This window comes from Sinocyclocheilus anshuiensis, unplaced genomic scaffold, assembly GCF_001515605.1.
Source record: "Sinocyclocheilus anshuiensis isolate Anshui unplaced genomic scaffold, SAMN03320099.WGS_v1.1 scaffold115, whole genome shotgun sequence".
In the NCBI taxonomy this organism is placed as follows: domain Eukaryota; kingdom Metazoa; phylum Chordata; class Actinopteri; order Cypriniformes; family Cyprinidae; genus Sinocyclocheilus; species Sinocyclocheilus anshuiensis.
In genome coordinates this window covers 560,104-578,804 of record NW_015548219.1, presented here as the reverse complement: position 1 = coordinate 578,804, position 18,701 = coordinate 560,104, and the positions used below count along the sequence as shown (strand labels likewise).

The following is an 18,701-nucleotide window of genomic DNA, read 5'->3' as shown; positions in this document are numbered from 1 at the left end:
TCATCTTCTTCTTTTTTAACGGCGATTGAAAGAGGAAGCAGAGCGGGAAATAACGGATATATTTTCAAAATTTCAGTAATCCACCAATAGGAATAAGGGAAGACACAAAGCAACCAATAGCATGTTTGAATGGGCTGAGATGTGAGCCCTGCCAGCTACCTGCCAGCAGTTTATATGTGTTTTTCCAAATAAAAGCCAAATGTTAACCATAAGTTAACATATTCCATGGTGTGCCATAGCGAAGCCACATATGGCTCTCAGTTGTGTGCTATCATCTGGACCATATACCCCCCAAAAATTGTCATCCAAAAGAAAATTCCCTCCAATTCTAAATCCATGGCAAAACATATACGGTTAAAGTTTGGCCCATATGTGCTCAGCCATGCCATACCTAGGCCAAATGTGACGGCTATCAGCCACATTTGGCCCAAACGTTCTTGCTATCTGGGTACTATGTCCCAAAGCACAAATACATCAGATATGTTTTCTTTTCCATCAAAAAACAGCTTAAACCAGCTATAAACCAGATATTATGTCCCACAACACAAATACCTCAAGTTGTGCACTACTACATTTTGCCCAAATAAAAATCGCATTATAGTCTCCAAGGGAAAAGGCACCAAAATATAGCCAGCTTGAGGGTGATGCATGGGAAAATAGCTTGGCTAGTCTTATTACTTAAAAAAAGGTCTAGACCAGGGCTGTCCAAAGTCGGTCCTGGAGGGCCGGTGTCCTGCAGAGTTTAACTCCAACTTGACTCAACACACCTGACTGGAAGTTTCTATGCCTAGTAAGAGCTTGATTAGCTGCTTCAGGTGTGTTTAATTAGGGTTGGAGCTAAACTCTGCAGGACACCGGCCTTCCAGGACCGAGTTTGGACAGCCCTGGTCTAGACTAATATAGATGAGCATCTGATGACCGTCTCTGTGTTCTCAATGCAGGAGCAAGTCTTTGTAATGGTGACCATGTTCGTGACCATCCTGGGCCCCTCTGGATGGGTCCTGGCACATTTGGAGGACTACAAGAAACGTCCTGGTGGAGCTGAATAAGAACCGCCTGCCTTTGAGCATTCCTCCTTACGAAGACTATTGAACCTTGTTAAGAATGTTTTAATAAATGAATGTACTTGAACACCTCAACTCGTGGCACTGGTCTGCATTGAATAAAATACTTTCTATTCTAAGTTGCATTCTATGTACAACATGTGCTTTACAGTTGCTGGTACACGACCGCAAGTCAACATCACTGAAACTAAAAAGATAAAAAGCTTTTTCAATATCACAAATGACCATTTCAAAAGTATAGTTGACACTGTAAATTTCCCTTGTTGCAAAACTAAACAGCTAAACGATTGCAATGAGGACACTAACGTTAATTCACATGCAATTCTTTATAGTGTCCATTTTCCTAGAAGCAAGAAATATCTTTTTCGTAGTGAGATTAACCATTTAAAGTCCAGTTAACCAGTTATATGCATACTAAATGTTATGGAATCCTCCATTCGGCAGAAGATAAAACATCTTGTCTATTCTCAGTAGTGTATGATGATGATTATTATTATTTTTTTTTTTTTACACAGCACTGCTCCATTGTTTTAGTGCAGGATGTGGGCAGTGTAGGAGTGGGAGTAACTATTTCAAATTAGATCTTGGGAGTTCAGTGAGGTCACATGTTCCCAAATGTTATTTAGCAAATTACTGTATTTTCAGGGTTTAACTTTAACACTGCTGTTGTCAACAGTCAATACAGATCTAGAATGAACATTCCTATTGATGACAAATGTGTGCGATTTTGGTTCAGATGAGAAAAAAAAACTTTCAATGACCCAACTCAAAATGTCAAAGGGATAGTACATCCAAAAAGTAAGATCTGTCATCATTTACTCACCCTCATGTTGTTCCAAACCTGTGTGATTTTCTTCTGTGGAACACAAAATAAGATATTTTTAGCCCAGGGTGTAGAATTTGTATTTTTGGGTGAACTATCCCTTTACATTTTGTATTGCATATAAAAACCAAACGAATGATTGTGAAAACAAGCTGCTTTAATGATATAATGAAGATGCGTATCACATGAAGGACCGAGACTCGGGGAGAATGCAATGCAAGGGAACATTTGAATGGGACAGACAGCATGAAGGACATTCAAGTGAGGATGTCCTGAGCCTGGTGTTCCACCAACATGGCCATGTTCTTAACATCCCCACACCAGAAGTCCAGACGATCCTTCATGCCCTTAATCTGTGGAGATGGAAAAAAAAAAAACCCCACTTCGTGTTGGCCGTAGAAAGTTTTTGTATATGTATATATGTCTTCATTGGTTTGGACGTACCTGCTGCACGTCCAGTACTCTGGGCTGAACCCAGGTCATGTGAACTTTCTTTTCCACCTCGTCAATGCTTCCTTTGATCAGTCCAACAGACAGAGCCTTCATCACCAACAGCTCCACCTGAGGGAAAGGATAAGGATAAGACCATCTCCCAGACACAGATTAAGTCTGGTCCTGGATTAAATACACTTCTATGTTTACTAAAAACACTTCATTATTACTAGCTTTAACCTGTGTCTACTTGAAGAGTGAACATCTTAGCCAGTAAGAGTAAGATATACCTCTAAACATGAGAAAACTAATTTAAGAAAACCATAAAAAAGAAAGCAAAAAAAATCTTTGCATTTAATTTATTTAATGCTGTCTATTCATATATAAATAAATAAAAGTTATTTTTAAAACTACAATATAAATATAATTTATTAGTAAACTATTTAATGCTGTTTCTATTCATATATTAATAAATTTGCTATATATTAAATGTTTTTTTTTTTACTATTTTTTTCTAATTCAAAAGAGAAAAAACAAACCTCATTCACTTGGATTTTTGCACTCTGTGCAATTTCCTGGAACGTCAGCTGCCTGTGATTGGCTGGCCTTGTGAAAGTCATCTATGAAGACAATCAATCATTTACTGTTTTAGCTTTGTTACTCAATAATAACTCTTCCTGTGCAACTTAATTAGCAAGTAATGATGTACTTAACAAAATTTGAAGTCAATTACCAGCTTAATACATTCTTAATCAATAGCATTTATACCTCCATGACACAGAGTAACTGGATCTTCTGCATGAGTTTGGCCTCATGAGCTGCGAGATCAGGCTTTGAGGAGAGGACAACAAAAATTCATGCAGGTTCACATAGTAACAATATTGACAAATTTGAAAAACACTTGATAAGGTTTTTTTTGACATTTAATAACTCACCTGTTGACCCCATGCGGTCTTCAGGGCTTGGAATTTCTCCACGTTGCCTGCATTAAATGCATAGAGTGTGTCTATCAGCCACTGTTTATCGGTGTTCCTCAGTGACTCCAGGACCGGGTGCATCAGCTGTAAACATGACAAGCTGTTAGTGCACATAAATCCATAAGGACAAGCAGTTGCCAATGAAGGAGACACGTAGCAGAGAAATTAACTTCAAAATCAAAATTGAAAATATAGAAATAAAAGCACATTCAAAATATTAACATATACTATTACAGTACATAAATAACACAGGTACGACAGGCACTTACCAGTTCTCCGAAGTTGTACACTCCCTCTCCGAGCAGGCCGGCCAGGCCTAATGTGAAAGCTCTTTCTTGTTGCTCTGCTTCTGTTATGAGATAAAGTGAGCATTGAACCACAATCCCAACACCACTAGAGGGCGCTGTTTCCCCAAGTATCTTTGTCAAATGTAAACATCCAGCAGTCAGAATATTTACCAGGCAAGTCTTTTGCTTCCACACATCCCAAGTACCGCAGGGCATCCTTGTAGTACATAGCGTGGTTCCCAATGATGCGGTAATATTTGCTCGACAGATCGTAAAATCGCCCGTGCACTGACGTCACACCAGGGAGATTGTTCAGCATCTCTTCCACTTCCTCTATTAATTTCTGCAAATTTATTATACATAAGACTACATGAATAATGGTCTCAAATAAAAGTGTTGTGATCACAAACTTCGGCAACATTTCGTATTTCGACAAATTCCAGATCATGTAGAATCCTATTCAGGGCTCGACATTAACGTTTGTCCGCTTGTCCAGGACAAGTGGATTTTGTGAAGGGGCAAGTGAAAGAGAATTTTACTTGCCTGACCGGACAAGTAACCTGATTAAAACATCAATAATAAACAATAACTAGGGCAGCACCGAAACTTTGGTGAGAATGATTTTGATTTTATTACTGTCAGTGTAAACGGTGACTGATAACTGGTAATGTAATGACAGTATTAAGGTTGCGTCAGTTGAGGCTCGTGCACCTATCTGACTCACAGAAAAATCTAAACTAATAGGTGCAACAGCACACACAAAGAAACAAACATGAACAAACAGACTGCGGTAGGAAAAAATAGATAAATATTCTATATAACATGATATAGGAAAGCAACATCACACGACCAAGCACCAGTACAATTGCAAATGTGACATTGATTTTATACAACAGTAGTTCAATAAACAAGTAGTTAATATTAACTGACTTTTTTAGACACATTATTGACCGTTTTTGCTAACGAAGATAGTTCTAAGCAAAGCCACAGCAGAACAGACACACATCTCCAAGCAACACACGTTTTCGTGTTTCGTTACTGAATGATTCAGCATTTTTGAATGAATCAGGTGAGTCAATGATTCAGTGAGCCATTCATAAAGAAAGTCACTTGCTTTATTTATTGAATGAATTAGCCATTTGAACGAATTAGTTGAATCAGTGACTCACTCATTAAGACAGTGACGTCATAGAGCAGGGATGAGAGTATTGCTTCAGAATGGATTACATTTACGGCAAAAGTAACTAAGTGAATGACTGATTTACTTGTCCGAAGGACAAGCACATGTCAAGGCTTAATGTTGAGCCCTGCTATTGAAATGACTGGATTTGATTTAGAAAAATTCACTATGCAATGGTAAATGTGACCACAAACTAAGAACAGAAAAATGCAAATAAATGACCTTTGTCGCGGGGAGGTCGTTGATGTCAAGCTTGAGGCTGCCAATTGAGGTTTTGCAGAGGATGACGGCCTCATCACTGGCTTTGACCTGATTGAGTAAAACGACAAACAATGATTTCAACACCGTCACTCATATTGTAAATTTCAATCAAAGGAAAACCACCAAAGTCCCTTTAAGGCAAGTCATGTCACTCGGTGTCCATCTTTGAAACGCCTCTCAGGCACGCAAGCGCAGCTCTTTTCGCTTTGAATGGGGAAACATCAAATTGGCCAAAACTGTTCGCCAAGCTTACGATTAAATTTCATATTTGAAATTACCAATTAAATCTGACAACAACTGTATCAGGGCTCGACATTAACTCTTGTCTGGGACAAGTGGATTTTGTGAAGGGGCAAGTGAAAGAGAATTTTACTTGCCCGACTGGACAAGTAACCTGATTAAAACATCAATAATAAACAATAACTAGGGCAGCACCGAAACTTTGGTGAGAATGATTTTGATTTTATTACTGTCAGTGTAAACGGTGACTGATAACTGGTAATGTAATGACAGTATTAAGGTTGCGTCAGTTGAGGCTCGTGCACCTATCTGACTCACAGAAAAATCTAAACTAATAGGTGCAACAGCACACACAAAGAAACAAACATGAACAAACAGACTGCGGTAGGAAAAAATAGATAAATATTCTATATAACATGATATAGGAAAGCAACATCACACGACCAAGCACCAGTACAATTGCAAATGTGACATTGATTTTATACAACAGTAGTTCAATAAACAAGTAGTTAATATTAACTGACTTTTTTAGACACATTATTGACCGTTTTTGCTAACGAAGATAGTTCTAAGCAAAGCCACAGCAGAACAGACACACATCTCCAAGCAACACACGTTTTCGTGTTTCGTTACTGAATGATTCAGCATTTTTGAATGAATCAGGTGAGTCAATGATTCAGTGAGCCATTCATAAAGAAAGTCACTTGCTTTATTTATTGAATGAATTAGCCATTTGAACGAATTAGTTGAATCAGTGACTCACTCATTAAGACAGTGACGTCATAGAGCAGGGATGAGAGTATTGCTTCAGAATGGATTACATTTACGGCAAAAGTAACTAAGTGAATGACTGATTTACTTGTCCGAAGGACAAGCACATGTCAAGGCTTAATGTTGAGCCCTGCTATTGAAATGACTGGATTTGATTTAGAAAAATTCACTATGCAATGGTAAATGTGACCACAAACTAAGAACAGAAAAATGCAAATAAATGACCTTTGTCGCGGGGAGGTCGTTGATGTCAAGCTTGAGGCTGCCAATTGAGGTTTTGCAGAGGATGACGGCCTCATCACTGGCTTTGACCTGATTGAGTAAAACGACAAACAATGATTTCAACACCGTCACTCATATTGTAAATTTCAATCAAAGGAAAACCACCAAAGTCCCTTTAAGGCAAGTCATGTCACTCGGTGTCCATCTTTGAAACGCCTCTCAGGCACGCAAGCGCAGCTCTTTTCGCTTTGAATGGGGAAACATCAAATTGGCCAAAACTGTTCGCCAAGCTTACGATTAAATTTCATATTTGAAATTACCAATTAAATCTGACAACAACTGTATCATAAATGTTGTTTATTTTGCTCAAATAGCGTTAAAAAAAAGTTTATTTCTCAGGCTAGACCAGCTAGTGCGCATGCGCAGTCCTAGGCGCACGTCACATAGTGCTGACTGTTTTATCGATTAGGGATTGGCTCTTTTGCTCAGAAAGGCGGGGCATCGTTCGATAGAGCGGCCATATTGAGTTTTGCATTTTTCCCCATTCATAACTATACGAGTGACACGTCTTGGGTATTCTTTAGTCTTTGGAACAACTTGCTACCTTCTCCTTTGTTTTCTCAAGAAAGGGGATGGCTGTATTTGGATCTGTTAAAAAACAAAAGATGTTATTAATATTACAACATAGAGTAGTATTTTTTGTTCACTCTCTACAGGCTTTGCGATGGGAATCATTGAACACTAATAGGAAACACAAAGCTGTACCTGGCATTTGTTTTGCAACATGAAGGATGATTTCTATTAAGGACAATGGGTTGATTCTGTCCAGAAAAAAATTATTTGTTTCCATTAAACTGCAAGTTTTCCAGAAGCACAAGAGCATCACAATGGCCACGTACACACTGTAGCTAACTAGTTGTTAATGACGCATTTAACCGCACATCAGAGTTTCTCTTTTCTGTATGTACAGTGTAGGAAAGTACAGGGAACAAAGTATGTTTCAACTCACTGTTGCCAGATCTTGCAAATAAGAACAAGCCCACTTTAATTCAAATGCTGTATTTTGGAAATAAGCCAGACAAACAAAATATCACAACCTGCACCTACCAACTGTAATTACTACATAAACTCAATTGCTCAATGAGATAAGATCAAAGACGCTCAATAAGCATAGCTTATAATAAGTGGACATGGCAACACTTCAAAAGTGCACTTCTTCCAAACAGGTCAAAGCATTACTTTGGTCAAAAATAGCAGATACCAAATATGCGAGATGCCAGAATGTTGCTATGGTTACCATGGTGTCAATCATCGTAATTTCAAGAGCGAGTTCTGTTCCGTACATCCAAAATTATGTTGTTAGAGAAATCACTCACGTATTTAAACGCGGTTGTCACTCCTGAAATTTTACAATGTGTACATGGCCAATGAATGGAGGTGCTAAAATGATCAACTGGTTTCTAATCACCAGTTATCAGATGCATGAATAAATCTCATCAGAATTGCCTCTTACCTGTGTTCAAAATCACAGAGGAAGTTTTCATAGAGCTGTGGAAAGCAAATACAGACTTTTAAAATGTTTCACATTACATTTTTGAAGTGTAAGAAGCAATTCTGATCTGATTACATACCTGAATGAGACCATCCCCTTTGGAGAAATAAGGGTCCTGCACAAAGACTGTCAACTTCAGAGTCAACTGATGCCACAATCTGTCAAAAGAGATAAATGTAATAAATACAATAAATGTGAATTGATCGGTTTTGCTCCCATCTTACCATCTACTCAACTATATAACTACCTACCCATCCATTTGTTTACCTTCTTTCCGATCTGTCTATGTCATCTATCTATGGGCTGATGTTTTAAGAGAGTCAAGCAATTCAGGCACTGATTTGACAGGTTTACTTTAATTTTTAAAGTAAATAAAGCAATAATTCAAAGCAGTGTATTACATTAGAAAACCGTTAACTTAATAACTTTCAAACCTCTCTGATTTCAAATAAAACACCTGAAAACAAACAACAGCACATACTAGACACCTGACTTCAGCAATGACTTGCTATCCACACAAGTTAAACACGCTAGTGCTCATTTTACAATAACTGCAGCAACAAACATAAAACCATTAACGTTACGCAAAAAAAACCAACAACGTTGTCTTTAAACCCTTTCCGTGTAGATAAAGTATATTATATCCGATGGTATAATTAATATAAATAGCCTTTAGCTTAGCATGCTAAATGACTCAGCTAGCCCACACTCACACACTGAACACAAATTCATACTTTCTGTTGTACAGATCCTCCATTGAGTGCCACTCCGAGGCCATCTCAGGCGTCGGACTCTTGCTCTGCTGTTGTTTGAGGTATCCGATGACATCTTTCATCTTGAATGTAGATGTTTGATTGCTTGAGGAGAAGAATGAAGCTCTCGCTGTCACGAATCAGTCTAAACCAATAAACTGAACGGACGCTGAGCAGAACAGCGCGCTACCGCCACATAGTGGAGTGGAGGCAGGGTTGCCAAGTCCCAGAAAAACACCAGCCCAAAGCGGACTCAAAACCCGCCCAAAAGGAACATAACCTCTGATATTTCCTGATCAGTCAAGCCCATTATTAAGCCCCCCTCCCCCCTACACACATTTCACCTTAACTTTTCCTCTCTTCACATTACCTCTTGTTTTGTCAACACACAAGCAAAATCAATGTGTAAGTAATTTACAATATTGATGTGGGCAAAACTCACATAATCTGTAGTTCCCTATCGAACGTTCACTTCACGTTGAGTTATGGGTTATCCTCCTGTTTACCCTGTTAATGAAGCCTGATTTGTTAACGTCTGTGTAACTGCACAAACCAATGGGGCTTTAGCCCGCCAGAAAGGGCGGAGCAACCTCTATATAAGTCGGCTCAACGCGCCATTTCATCAGAATCTTCTCCTTCAGCGATGAGACCATCTCTTTGAAGAAATCGAAGAAGCAAGAAAGAAGACTGCTTACCTGCTCTCCTGCTCTCCCCGCTCTCCGCCCTGGAAGAAGCCCCCGACAGTGGAAGAAGACCTTCCCCTGTGGCCATCTGGCAAATTAAGGATGCTTTCACACCTGGCCTGTTGTTTCGGAACCTGGCGCATTTCCCTCCTTAGCTCGGTTTGTTTGGGCATATGTGAACACAGCAATCGTGCTAGGATCCGCGCCAAAACAATCGGTCCGAGATCGCCTGAACGAGGTGGTCTTGGCTCGATTGAAAACGAACTCTGGGGCGGTTCGATTGTAGTGAGAAAGCAATCCGATCTAACGGATCAACGAACCAAGCTATATCCCAATGTATAATGGGTAATTACGTAAGTTCCATGATTAGCTTTGCTGTTTTTAATGCTGTCCGCATTAGCTTTGTTGTTTTGCTAATACTTAAAAATGAACCTGTGAATGTCTGTGGGTGAGCACGTCTTCGCCATTCAAAATCAAAGCGCACTTTTTCATTTTATAATGCCGTTTTGTTGCTCTTCTTCCTAGTATGTGCATTTTAAAAATGTTTTCCCGATGAATCCTGGACTCCTGCTCAAAGTGATAAATTAATATAACGACATCTACAAAAAAAAAACAACAACAATAAGCCAGAGAAGCTGTTGTCGTTCCATCCTGACAGATGACAGCTGTGACAGCTAAGTGGAATCCCGGAAAATAAACCGTGGAACTTTGACCAATGAGAGAACAGTTTACTCGATCGTGACTTGTATTAATAAATTTGGTCCGTTTAGAAACATTGCCATATGAAAGCGAACCGCACCAAGAATAAAAAGCAACATTGTAATAATTTTAATCCCTGTTTCGGAACAAAGCAATCGATCTACAGGTGTGAAAGCACCCTAAGAGCATTTCCAGAGCATATTTCCAGAGCAAATTTCCAGCGGCATTGTTGCAAATTTCGCTCCGTGAGTGCAGCGCCTGAAAGGACCCCTTGCAAGATGCTGATGGGCACAGTGAGTGTGTCATGTCGCCCATGCAGAGGCTGCGCTCACTGAAACTTCATGTTCTCAATGCGAGAACATGAGTCTCTCCCTCCTTCGCTCACGCATCACCTTCTTTCACGAAGGCGGTCCTCCCCGTCCTGCTTTCCCGTTTCCTTTCTCGCCCAAGAGGAAGAAACAGCGGAGCAGCGGTCCTCTTCCCTCGGGCTCGAGTGAGACTATGTCGGCGCTGCGCCCGCGTACCTCGCTCCTCCGCAGCGCCTCAGTTCGCCGGTGTGTTTCACACGTGAGGATCAATGCCCCTCGTCAGCTGTGAGTGGCTTAGTGTCTTTCGGCGCTTCTGAAGAGGAGGTGATCTTTGACGGCTCCATGTCCTTGACAGCATCTGACACTGAAGAGTGGGTTGGTTCTGGCGAAGAGCCTGAAGCCCCCGCTCTATCTCAGTCTGCGCTCCCCAGCGTAGACTCGGAGCTGATCCGCGTCCTCACAAAGGCATTAGAGGAACTCGGCCTGGATTGGACGTCCCTGGAAGAGCCCGCCCCGACCTCCTCGACGAGTGGTTCTTAAAGGGACACCGTCAGCCTTCACCTCGTCAGCGGCCAGCTCCCTTTCTGCCTGCAGTTCACAACGAGCTCACTAAAACATGGCGGACTCCCTACTCGGCGCGTGTTAACCCTTCCACTGCAGCTGCTTTCACCACCGTTAATGCCGCTGAAGAAAAGGGGTACAGTAAGCTCCCCCCTCTCGAAGAGGCTGTGGTGGCTCATCTGTGTCCACCGTTGACCCACGGGCTCAAGTCTGCAGTGCACCCCTCTAAGCCCTGCAGGATGACGTCAGCTTTGGCCAACAGGGCTTATGCAGTGGCTGGCCAGGCCGGCTCAGCCCTGCATACGATGTATGTCCTCCAAGTATTTTAAGCCAAACTTCTCCGTGACATGGACGAGTCTGGCAGAGATCCTGGCACCTTCAGAGAGCTGCGCACGGCGACCGATCTGGCTCTGCACGCCACGAGGGCGACGGCGCAGGCAGTTGGCAAGGCCATGGCCAACTTAGTGGTGCTGGAGCGCCACCTGTGGCTAAACTTAACTTAGATCAGGGACGCTGAGAAAATGGCTTTCGTGGACTCCCCCGTCTCTCCCAAAGGACTCTTTGACCCGGCTGCGGACGGTTTCACAGAGCGCTTCACTGAGGCACAAAAGACGTCGAAGGCGCTGCGTCATTTCCTGCCTAAGCGCCCCAGTTCGGCGACAGTTCGCCCCAAGACTGCATCCACTCAACAGTCTGCGAAGCCGGCGCCGCCACAGCCTTCGCAAAAACAGGAGCCTGGGCTTCAACAGTGCCCCCGAGCGGCTAGGAAGTATCCCTTCCCGAAGCGTCAAGGTCCCCGCCCTCGCGTAGTGCTGGATCCAGATTTTCTGGTCCCTCGACGGGAGTCTAGCCAGCTCGCCACGAGAGTGTCAAACACCATCTTAGAAGCGAGAGCTCCATCTACAAGACGTCTCTACGCTCTCAAGTGGTCAGTCTTTTGTGACTGGTGTTCAGCGCGAGATCAGGACCCGAACTCATGTGACATGTCCCATGTGCTAACCTTTCTGCAAGAGCTGTTGGACAAGGGTCACACCCCATCCACACTTAAAGTCTATGTGGCAGCCATCACAGCGAATCATTCTCTCGTGGCTGGTCGGACTATTGGCAGGAACGACTTGGTCGTTAAATCCCTGAAGGGCGCTCGGAGGTTAAATCCTCCCTGTCCCAGGACTGTGCCGACATGGGACTTGTCTCTAGTCCTTTGGAGGCCGCTCTAAAGGGCTGCCGGTCACAAAGCAGAGACTATCTCGCTGGATTGTATATGCGATTGCCCTGCCTTATGCCTCAGTGGGCTGGCAGTGCCCTATAGGCGTGAGAGCCCATTTAACTAGAGGAATGGCCTCCTCCTGGGTGTGGTCCAGCGGGATTTCCATTAGTGAGTTTTGTGTGGCCGCCGGTTGGTCGTCGCCGTCCACATTTGTTAGATTTTATAATTTGGACATTAAACTGCTGGTTTCTCCCGGAGGCAGAAACAGCTGTGTCAGTATCCCTGGCTAATGCTCGGGACTGAGTTTAGCCCTCATGTTTCAGGGGCCCTTAAATTAGTGCTTCTAAACTGGACTCATAGAGCAGATCGTTATGTTTCTGCTCATAGCACGGCGTGATTGGATATTGTTCCCATAACACAACGTGAAGTGAACGTTCGATTGGGAATGCTCCGGTTACTGACGTAACCTCGGTTCCCTGAGATAAGGGAATGAGCATTGCGTCACTTTCCGTACTATAAGCTGCATGCAAATCGATGGCTGTCACGTCAGTCGAAGTGATTCTGATGAAATGGTGCATTGAGCCGACTTATATAGAGGTCAAGGAATTTATCTCAGGGAACCGAGGTTACGTCAGTACGTCAGCTTCTTATTTACATAATGCAGGCATTCCCAAACTTTTTTGTCATCTGAACATCTTTCACCTAATATATTTACTTGAAGTACCTCTGAGATTTTAAAATAAATATTTTAATAAGTATCACATTTGCATATTCACGGTTCTCTGACATTGGCTGATGGTCACATGACATGCAAGCAAACAAATAAAATATTTTTAGTAAATGTTTTATTTTAAATGATGCTATTTGAAAATGACTTATTTGTACTTTTTATGATTTAATTATTAGATTTTCATTAAACTCACAAACCCCCTGCAGTTCCTTTACAAACCCGTTTGGGAAACCTTGAGGTAATGTAATGTTACTTTATGTCATTAATTACAACAAAATGGAACATATTTTCTTACTCTTTGTATTTTATATCAATATGATACAAGATCCCTATTTAAATCAACGTGATTAACAAGTTAGGTCAAAAGTAATCAAAAAGTAGTCTGATTACATTACCTAAAATGCATAATGTAATGGATTACATTACTAACTACAACATTAATGATATAAAAATATCAACATTGTATTACCAAATGGTAGGTGTATAAAACATCTCAAATAAGAGACAATTAAAAAAATCAGCTCTTTTATTATAATCTCACAATACATTTTTTTAAACACAATGTGATACAAATGATACATTTCCTTCAGTCTTTCACATGTAACTACACGGGCCACCAATAACAATATACAGCAATTCATCCTTTTACCACACAGAACAAAAGAAAAGTTGATCACAGGAGGCTTTATATGCTCCTGAGTAAAACCAAAAAATGCTGAACTGTACTTCCTCATAAAATATCACATCTCATATATACTGTATATATTGTAACTTAAAAAAAATTCCACACTTAGCTCATCCTAAAACCAAGTGAATGAATAAATAAATAAATAAATATCAGGGCTCTGTTGCTGTCTTCACCCAGTGTCACATTTGTTTTCTTCTCAGACCACATACTAAATGAAAAATAAAATCCGTGATGTATAATAACTTGGAGTTCCATTAAATGAATCCTGTTATATTAATAAACTAGCACTGTGCAACCAAACCATGTTTTCATTGTCATTGTACAGAAAATATTACCTAAAGACAGGCCAACACAATAAACCTCAAACAAGACGAAATAACAATCACCAGGTGTTTTCCTTTGGAGTAAAAACAAAAGCATTTAAATCTTAATGTCAAACGATTCAATTATTTTATATGATTCACAATAAGCTTTTGTGTTTGATTAAAATTAAATAAGCAATCCTATCCGTCCTGTTAAAAGACTCGACTCATTTCAGGAGAATTAGTTTGCGTCACTGTCGCTGTCAGAATTATTGGACTCTCCGAACTGTTGACTGGCTAAATAATGAAGCTCTTGTGGCTCCAATGAAGTCATTTTACCATCAGCTCCGATTTTCATTGGCTGGATCACCTGCCCCCTGAAAGAAAAGCATGTTTGCTGTTACTTACAGTTGACAATATACTATTTTGAAAGCGCAATGACAGCATCGCTGCTTCCTAAAGTCACTTTATTACCTGGAGAGTTTGTCGAACATTTTGACCAGTTTCATGGCTTCGTATTCTTTCTGTTCTTCAGTCATTCCCTCCATAGGGTTGGACTGCTCCTCCTCCACACGGCCGGTCACTGGATTGATGCTGTTCAACACAAAAGACAAATATTTCAGATTTTTTTCTAACTTAGTGATGGCTTTTATGGTTTCTGACAATGACGTACTGAGGTTTTGCCTCTCTGTACTCCTCGGTATCGCTGTCCTCATCTTCTGAGTAATGTCCAGGGTCTCGACCGCCTCTCATCAGTCCACGAGCAGCCAGCAGCCCTGCTGCGTTACCATAACCTGTGTACTTGATAAACCTGGAAACTGATTGACAGAAAAGAATAGATTACTTATCATAAACTACAACTTTTATCTAAATATATATACACACTCATGTTTCAAAGTGAGATTTTTTAAGAAATTAATCATTTTATTCAGGGAGGATGCATTAAATTAACCAAAAATGACAATAATACATAATGTTACAAAAAAATTGGTTTCAAATAAATGCTGTTCTTTTAAACTTTCAATTCATCAAATAATCCTGAAACAAAATGTATCACAGTTTCCCCAAAAATATAGTTTTCAACTGTTTTCAACATCAATAAATAATAAGAAATGCTTCTTGATCACCAAATCAGCATATTAGAATGATTTTTTTGAAGGATCATGCGACACTGAAGATTGGAGTAAAGGCTCCTGAAAATTCAGCTTTGCATCACAGGAATAAATTACATTTTAAAATATATTAAAATAGAAGAGTTTTTTTTTTAATTAAAGAATTAAAAAAATCTAACCAATCCTAAACTTTTGAAAGTTTATGAAGCTTGATCACTTTTTTAATAAGATGTTAATATGTAAGGGGAATTATTTTTGCAGTCACTAATAGAATTCATCAGTTATTCTTAATTTAAAATTGCATAAAATTTGCTTAAAATGGGATTTTTCAGACTTTAGTCAAGAAATCTATCAAAGAAATGTACTGGTGCTCCTAAAAAAAACTGTTGTTTGTAAAAAAAAAAAAAAAAAATACACTCCAGTGTTAAAAAATACATTCCAGTGATTTTGTGTATTTTTAATAATAATGTAACATACCACTCTCCTTGCACAGCACAAACAGGAACTCAGCCGCACAGTGCTTCACGTCCGTGTCTATGTGTGTCATTAGACGCACTAGCTTGTTCCGTAGAGCGTTCCCCACCTCAGGTCTGTTTTTGACATCTCGTAATGGTGGAAGCACCTGCGTAGACACACAACCAGTGTTGGGGAAAGTTACTTTTAAAAGTAATGCATTATAATATTGCGTTACTCCATAAAAAAGTAACTAATTGCATTACTTAGTTACTTTTTATGTTAAGTAATGCGTTACGTTACTTTTGCGTTACTTTTTAAATCTGGACAGGACTTGCTTGTTTGTTTTTAAAATAAAAAAGTTATATTTTTGGCAAATATAAAAGCCTTTTCACACCAAAAGTGAAATGAATAAGCCTCAGGCTGAAGGGAAAGTAAATTTACAGGAGTACTGTAGAATGCAGAAGAAGAAATTTCAACACACTTCAGCAATAAAAAAGACACACAATGTTTGTCTAGAGTAATTTGTGCTTATTAGTATGGTTGAACTGGATCATCGAAGGTCAGAAGCAAAGACATTGGTTAATAGAATGGGATTAAATACATAAAGGATATTTGTGTTGTTTAACATTTAATTATTGCAGGTTTGCGTCATATTCTGAGTTGCATTATTTTTAATCATTTTGAGGAATACTGAATCTTTTTTTTTTGTGAGTGAGTGAGATGAATTGATGCATATTCATATTTATTTTACAACTACAGTAACATCTTCTGATTTCTCTCAACATGGGGACAGGAGAGCTGCCAATCAATAAATTGCAAAAAAAAGTAACTTGCGTTACTTATTTGAAAAAGTAACTCAGATATTCTCTTGTAAATTAAAAAGTAATGCGTTACTTTACTAGTTACTTGAAAAAAGTAATCTGATTACGTAATTCGCGTTACTTGTAGTGCGTTACCCCCAACACTGCACACAACCATACACTTTCATGACCAAAAAAAAAAAAAAAAAGGTTGATAAAGTTCACAGTCGAGTTTTCATCCAATCTCACCTTCATTCGTAAAAACTTCCTGGTCTCTCTGTGGATGCGAGCACTCTCCGTTAGTAGATTTAATGAGGGCAGCAGGGTTTCCTTCAGCTTGTTTCCCTGGAAACACAACATCAACGGGTGGAGACGGTTAGCAGTTAAATTGTTGTACATTGGAGCTCCAGCTGTGTCCTGGTGTAGAAATCCCTCAAAGCATTCCCATCACACACAGCACAAAAACAATAACAAACCGAGCACCAAAAGAAAGAACAAAAATAACTTTGTCGCAGGTGTTTCACCTCAACCTAACCAGGTACAACGCAGCAAAACTCAAGCCCAATTTATTTGTATAGCAGTATGAATCTGGGTAAGGTTGGATATACTTGTTGTATAATCTGTACATTAATAATAAATGAATGTAAAGTCATTTTCATGTTAACGTTTTTTTAAATTTTTTGTTGGAGAATATGAAAAAAAATTAAATAAATAAATACATAAATAAATCCTATTGGTATTTGACATATAAAGATACATGAAAAGGAAAAAGGAAAAAGCAGTTAAAATAAATAATTATCAATTTATTTATTCATTAAAATTATATACAAAAATATGTAAATGCCATATAACTCACAAAATGTGTATTTCTATATATAATTTCTATATTTGCAAAGACGACCAGAAAAAAAAATTACATCTAGTATATAAATAAGTTTGATTTTGGACCAATGAGATTTCACTGTGGGCGGAGCTACCAACCAAATGACTAAAAAAAGGTCTTTATGTGTGACAGTGTTGCCATTTTTAACAAACATGGGAAGAAATGTGATTTATCACAATATTATTGTCATGTCTGGTGAGGAACATTAATATGCGTTTAATGTGTTTTAACTATTCTAATGAATGTTTTGAAATATTAACATTATACTTTTGCACAAAAGCAGTATTCGGTTGCTCACCCGGTCGAGTCTTTTCTCCATAAACTCCAGCAGCACCTTGACGGCGTCCATGTTGACACCTATGTACTCGATAGAGCCCTGCTGGACTTTAGGCATCAGCAAGACGTCAAGACACGGAAGCGGCAGGTTCCCCAGAAGGTTCACCGTGTGGCTGTAAAACAAGTTCACATCACATTTGCTTTCCTTTTACAAATCGACTAACTAATTGGGATTGACATCCCAGTGGGTCTGCTCTAATTTGTTACCAAACTCTACTGAGAATCTGTGCCAGTGTGTCACTGTTTCAAACAACTTTACATGATTCAGTTCTGCAATTTAATGCATTATTGAGAAACGGTATCCTTGCCTTTATAAACTTCTGTGCATCTAAATCTTCTGCTCTGATGTGTGTGTGTGTACCTGTGCATCTCCTCTGTGCGCTCCTCTCCCTCGGAGGTGCTCATAATGCAGTGTCTCAGTCCTCCTGCAACACACACACACACACACACACACACACACACACACCAGCATAATGCAAGTCCCATGAAACCACATTAGTTCTGCATCAATAATTAAACACTGTTATTTACACTGAGAGAACAGATCTAATTGCTGGGGGTGAGTGATGCTTATTCAGCAAGATGTGAGAATGAAATTGACACACCTTCGTGGGATTAGGAGAAAATTAGAAAATTAAAAATAACTTGTTTTCTTATCAAAATATTAAGAGGCAGGCATAATAAAATAACACTTTTAATTTGCAGCAAGGAATGCGCAATACCCATAGTACTGGCTTATCAGTTTTTTTTTTCACATCAGATCCACATCAGATCAGAACAGGCAGATAATTGTATCATCATCTTATTTTTTCAGGCTTAATATGAACTTTTAACGACAGATTTGAAAAATATGAAGGTTTTTTTAATCAACAAAACTGTATATATTTATAAAACTGAAAAAAATTATAAAATCAATTTGAATTCTAATTCGATAAATCAATTTGAATTCTAATATATTGACAGAAATCATTCTAATATGCTGATTGATTAAATACCTGAGTAATGGTGGCTGAAAATTCTGTTTTGCCTTTATATTATAGCTTTATATAATATAATATAATATAAAAAAACATATATTTTAAAATATATTAAAATAGAAAAGTTACTTTAAATAGTAATAAATTAATGATAATATACATGTATTTAGAATTAAATTACATTTTGCACTGTTGCATTATTTTCATGAGAATTAAGAACATCTTCCCTTTTTGTATTTTTTAAAGTCCATTACAATACAGTAGCTTCTTCTAAAATACTATATTATTTTTTATTGTATTGTCTTAAAATGCAAAAAATCCTAAATAAAAGTAGGAATTGTGGTCTTTAGTTCAAGAGATATATATATATATATATATATATATATATATATATATAC

General features: G+C 39.0%; 3 protein-coding genes across 3 annotated transcripts in view; 1 reads left to right on the top strand and 2 right to left on the bottom strand.

The window, feature by feature from the left end:
- LOC107654124 (cytochrome c oxidase subunit 8B, mitochondrial-like) overlaps positions 1-1,173 on the top strand; it is a 6,683-nt gene extending 5,510 nt beyond the window's left edge. Inside the window, exon 2 of the mRNA XM_016441052.1 lies at positions 942-1,173. Within this exon, the coding sequence (XP_016296538.1) occupies positions 942-1,049 (108 nt within the window). The 3' untranslated portion in view covers positions 1,050-1,173. The remainder of the gene's footprint in view (positions 1-941) is intronic.
- Positions 1,174-2,026: 853 nt separating this feature from the next.
- Positions 2,027-8,727, bottom strand: psmd13 (proteasome 26S subunit, non-ATPase 13). Its single transcript, XM_016441051.1, has 13 exons — positions 8,544-8,727; positions 7,889-7,967; positions 7,771-7,805; positions 7,023-7,078; positions 6,862-6,905; positions 6,261-6,347; positions 3,755-3,926; positions 3,566-3,645; positions 3,255-3,380; positions 3,088-3,150; positions 2,859-2,939; positions 2,332-2,448; positions 2,027-2,240 (listed from the first exon to the last, which is right to left on the bottom strand). The coding sequence occupies exons 1-13, from the start codon at positions 8,642-8,644 to the stop codon at positions 2,145-2,147; spliced, it is 1,137 nt and encodes a 378-aa protein (XP_016296537.1). The 5' UTR covers positions 8,645-8,727; the 3' UTR covers positions 2,027-2,144.
- A 4,548-nt stretch (positions 8,728-13,275) lies between these two features.
- ric8a (RIC8 guanine nucleotide exchange factor A) overlaps positions 13,276-18,701 on the bottom strand; it is an 11,192-nt gene continuing 5,766 nt past the window's right edge. Inside the window, 7 exon segments of the mRNA XM_016441053.1 lie at positions 13,276-14,116; positions 14,214-14,333; positions 14,413-14,557; positions 15,329-15,473; positions 16,357-16,452; positions 17,289-17,439; positions 17,688-17,748. Of these exon segments, the coding sequence (XP_016296539.1) occupies positions 13,981-14,116; positions 14,214-14,333; positions 14,413-14,557; positions 15,329-15,473; positions 16,357-16,452; positions 17,289-17,439; positions 17,688-17,748 (854 nt within the window). The 3' untranslated portion in view covers positions 13,276-13,980.